This window comes from Myzus persicae, unplaced genomic scaffold (assembly GCF_001856785.1).
Source record: "Myzus persicae strain clone G006 unplaced genomic scaffold, MPER_G0061.0, whole genome shotgun sequence".
In the NCBI taxonomy this organism is placed as follows: domain Eukaryota; kingdom Metazoa; phylum Arthropoda; class Insecta; order Hemiptera; family Aphididae; genus Myzus; species Myzus persicae.
This window is the reverse complement of record NW_019100970.1, coordinates 1-4,779: the sequence shown is the minus strand read 5'-3', so window position 1 is coordinate 4,779 and position 4,779 is coordinate 1. Positions and strand designations below refer to the sequence as shown.

General features: G+C 26.4%; 1 protein-coding gene across 1 annotated transcript; it reads right to left on the bottom strand.

Annotated features, from left to right (window-relative positions):
- Positions 1-2,532: 2,532 nt before the first annotated feature.
- On the bottom strand, positions 2,533-4,461 carry LOC111027088. The gene is made up of 3 exons (XM_022305312.1): positions 4,071-4,461; positions 3,743-3,956; positions 2,533-2,627 (listed from the first exon to the last, which is right to left on the bottom strand). Exons 1-3 carry the CDS (start codon positions 4,248-4,250, stop codon positions 2,533-2,535), a joined length of 489 nt encoding a protein of 162 aa, XP_022161004.1. The 5' UTR covers positions 4,251-4,461.
- Positions 4,462-4,779: the final 318 nt, after the last annotated feature.

Here is a 4,779-nt window from a genome sequence, read left to right as displayed (position 1 = left end):
ATTATTTTTATCACGTTATTTATTCGTTTAAAAGGTAGAGCATTCTAAATAACATTACTTTCCCAAAAATGTTTTACAAAATCAATTTATCATGACTGCACCCAATAAATAGGTAGTTATAACTAATACCTAGTAATGTTATAATGGTATACGTTATAACTAGTTAAATACTTTTCAAAAGTATTTTTAAAACACTGTAATAATAAGTAAACAAATTGAACATATTAGTTACTGCTTAATATGACATTGACTTTAAAAACCTGAAGAAACAATTTCAGAAGAATCTTACAAATAATTATATCTTTGATGTTGACATAAATAAAAAATAAATTGTTGTTAGTGGAAATTAACAAAAAAAAAATAGAGCCTAAATCCACAATAATTTCTTATGAGTGTTTGAATTTACAACTTTGATAAGATTCTCAAAAATCACAAAAATGTGTTAATTATTTTGAGTTAGAAATTCATAAAATAATTTCTTTTATATCTTAGATTTTAAAACGAAGCTTAAGATATCTTGTAAGTTTGTCTACCTATAAGAAAAAAAAATGTTTAAATGAAAGTTTGTAGGTGAAGTTTTGTCAATTTATTCAATCAATATCTCACACAGCGATTTTCATATTTTATCATTGTTCAAAAATGAATAAATGTAGATACTTGAAACTTACACCGTATGTTTATTTTATCAATTATAATACTCAATAACATTTTCAAAATATTTTAACAAGTATTGAGATGTTTACGGATATTTTCAATTTTTCTAAATGATTCTTAAATGTTGGATGAGCTTGGTCAATAAGTTTAATTTGAAAACGCCAATTATTGGTTTGTAACAGTTTCTAAATTTATTCCTCCATTACTGTGAACATGAAGAATGGAAATATCATTTAACCAAGTTTGACTCATAGTACTCCTTATGTAAGTCTGTAAAGGACAGAAAAATATTTTTCTGATGTATACGATGACACTAGTATAACTAACAGTATGCATAATATCAAGATAAAAATTGAAACAATAATCAAAAAGAACTTGTCTCTAATTTAAATACTTGATTCTTATCTATTGCAATTTCAATTTTATTTTATGAATTCAAATTATAATACTGATATTTATGACACATGTGTATGAAAATAGTACAATTATGATTTTTTATATATAAAAATATTGAGAAATAATATTTTAATTATTTATTTTAAATGTATCACTATGCAATGCTTAGGACATAATGAGAAACAGTTTTATAATAATAATGATATTTATTCGCAAAGAATTAACTACAAAAACCTTTTACAAAAATAAATAGAGTAAATAAAAATANCTTTTCAACGGCGAGAGCGGAAAAAAAACCGACCGACCACCGCCGACTCGTGCGTCGTGACCATTTCTTCGATTTTTCTCTCCCGAGAGCCGCGAGTACGCACATTATAATATTATACGTATATTATTATACCTACGACAACAACAATGGATACAATAATAATAATAATAATAATAATAAATAAACGCGGACTATCTCTTAGTTTGAGATAATGGATTGCACAAACGCGAACGTTATATATTATTATATATACATATATCGTAATCAATTATTATACATATTACATTATGCTGAATGCTCTCAGTCCCGGGCGCCTTTCAAGGATTCTGTATACCTATATAATATACTTATATACTGCATATTATGCGCTGTACCGATAAGTCCGCATCCTTAATTCCCCGCTCCACCAGTTAGGACCGTACCTTGACCTTATCCGGCAATAACAATAATAATAATCGTTGTCGTCGCCGCCGCCGCCGTCGGTACCATTTTCGTACCGGTCATTAGCGTAATTCAGGGCTACTGTACATGGAAAACCAATTAGCTAATGTGAGAACGCGCCTTCTGCAGCATACGGAAAATATGTGTATAGATACTGTAATATACCTATGCAATATAAATACACATTCAAATAGGTATAATTGTGCATTAAAACGTTTTATACTATTTATTTATTATAATTGTTTTTTTTTTCAAATCATTGGCACCGTCCGCCGAGCCTGTACCCACACCTATGTAGGTTTGCATTACGAAAAGATATCTAGCCTATAACCATATAATAATATTAATAATATTATAATACCACTTCGATGTCAAACCGGTGTGGTCAGGCCTAAAATGTCGTTGTTGTCGAGGGTCATCGTCACTCCGTCTCGTAAAAAAAAAATTGTAATTCAGAATATGTATTTCAATCTTATCAAAATATTATAGCCAATTGGGTCATTATTTAAAAAAATATTTTAATTTAATTCAGTTAAAAATATATCCACTATTTTTGTATCTGATCGAGTAAAACAATACTACAACAGTTATCAAGATAGTAATATTTAGTGTTGTTTTGTTCATATTATAGTATTGTGTGATGGGGTACCTACCCAAACTTTTAATTTTTCAAGGTTAGGTTACCTACCCCCCATACATGCAGGGTGGGTAAGTGCCAAATAAATAATGTTCACATATAATGTTGCCCCTTTAGCCAATGTCTCAAACCATGTCTACGGTTTGGCTATGGCCAAAAGCCTGCAATAGGTGACCAATTCTAATACTTTAGGTGGATTCAGTCCACGTTGTACCAACGCCATTGTAATTGCTATTATAATAAGTAATATAATATTGCAATTATGCATTATAGGCGTATGAGTAGATATTTGAAAACTTTACTCTTTATGAAATATTTCAAATATTTGTTTATTCATTTGTTGATAATATGTTATATGGAGTCATAACTTATAACTCGAGAGTTCTAACTATTAAAAGTTAAAAATATAACTGTAATGGTAAAATAAAATGCATATTTGCTTATAAATATATAATATAAAATTTAGTATTCTATAGATTTATAATTAAAATTGTTTTCATTAAAACAATTATAATTTAAAACAATATTATAATGGTTATGGGCTATAATAGTGTTATGAAGATTATATTATCATTTATCAGCGACTTAGGTCATTAGTCATTACATATTAGTATATTACATACATATTATATGAAAATATTGATGAATGCCATTTGTGTAGTTTTGTCAACTGAAAACTGTATTTGATTATGGTATAATCATTCATGAAGTATGTTTTAAATAAAAAATGGATATATTGCCATAATTAATAATATAATATCCACAATTTAACTTATAAAGAATAACCTATGTAATATTGTAATATTGTATCATTTATTTAATTAAATGCTTATTTGTGTATAAAACGTTTTTATCTCATATTTTTTTTTTTTTTATTAAAATATAAAATATAACATTTACAATTTTTGTATATAAAAAAAATACAATAAGCAAATATGAAAACAAAATATGACGGACAATAAGACGGTGAGTAGGGAAGCTATCCAGTGATAGGACCCATCTCATATTTGAAAGACGTACTCTATAGTAACTAGTTACTAAGGTATAATATACAAATTAAAAATTAAATGATTAATTAATTTTTTTTTTTTTATATATTATGTAAATATTTCAAAATAATAAATGCCGTGCAATTTTAGAGACCTAAACATGACGAGATAAATATAATTTATAATGTTATCGGTGGCCGCGTATATAGATACAGGGATGGGCAAATTACCAAAAAAAAAGTAATTAATTACAAATTACAAATTACTCAAAATACCAGTAATTAATTACAAATTACAAATTACATGATTGTAGAACATTTAATTACAAATTACAAATTACATAATTGAATTACTTACAATTACCAATTACATTTAAAAATTTATTATTATTTATTATATTTGAATCGAGTGTATTTTGTTTAGAAGTGGATAATTTTGATCCGTTTATTAATTTTGTTTGTTTTAATACTGGAGAAGAAACGGTATCGTCACTACATATTTTTCGTTTAGATGATTTTGGTTGTGACTTTAAATGAGTTTGGAAATCTTCGAATTTATCTTTATGTATTCTCTAAATAAAAAAATGCATTATCTGCTGTTATTTTGATTTACCACAAACTTTTGTATAAAGTATAAAACATACATTCAATAATTGTTTTAAATATTATTATTTAATAATAGATACCTTAATATGAGTCCGAAAATTTGAGTTGGCTTGAATGGAACCAGAAATCACAGCCTTATCGTTATTGCACAAAATACAAAGAGCTCGAACATTATCATTTTCGATTTTCTTAATAGTAAAAAATGTTCCATCAAAAATTGGATGGTTGATATTTTTTTGAGAAAATTCATCAGCGTTCATATTAGTAATTTTTTACTTATTAATAAAAAAGGAAAAATTAAAATTTTAAAGTATCAATTTTTAAGACGTTATTCAGTGACGGACGACAACGAGATGGTTACTAAAGCCTGTACGTAGACACGAAGTACATCGTACAGTACGATTGTCAATGTATACATAGAACATGGACAATTAAGATAAGAGTCTATATTATCTGTATTTTGTAGTAATGTTCATCATAAAATTATCTTTTAGTATCGGTGCCGAATGTTCGATAAAACTTATGCTATATAAGTTATATATATATTGTACATTGTAGAAAATCCTAAATTCTAAATTTTTATCATTGAAAAATTGTAATTCTTTATACCAATTACAAATTACATCAACATTTAATAACTAATTACCAAATACAAATTACATAAATATTTTTATAATTAATTACCAATTACAAATTACTTAAGTAATTGAATTACTGTAATTGAATTACTGTAATTGAAAAGTGCCCAACCCTGTATAGATACCATTAAACTAATACGCGTTCATCGGT

Bases quoted from the DNA above. Each gene is read 5' to 3' on its own strand.
- LOC111027088 (XM_022305312.1), bottom strand. From the start codon at position 4,250: ATGAACGCTGATGAATTTTCTCAAAAAAATATCAACCATCCAATTTTT. The intron at 3,957-4,070 runs GTATCTATTATT...TTTTTTATTTAG, and splicing joins ATTTTCGGACTCATATTAAG to AGAATACATAAAGATAAATT. The intron at 2,628-3,742 runs GTAAGTAATTCA...TTATTATAATAG, and splicing joins TTTAAATGTAATTGGTAATT to CAATTACAATGGCGTTGGTA.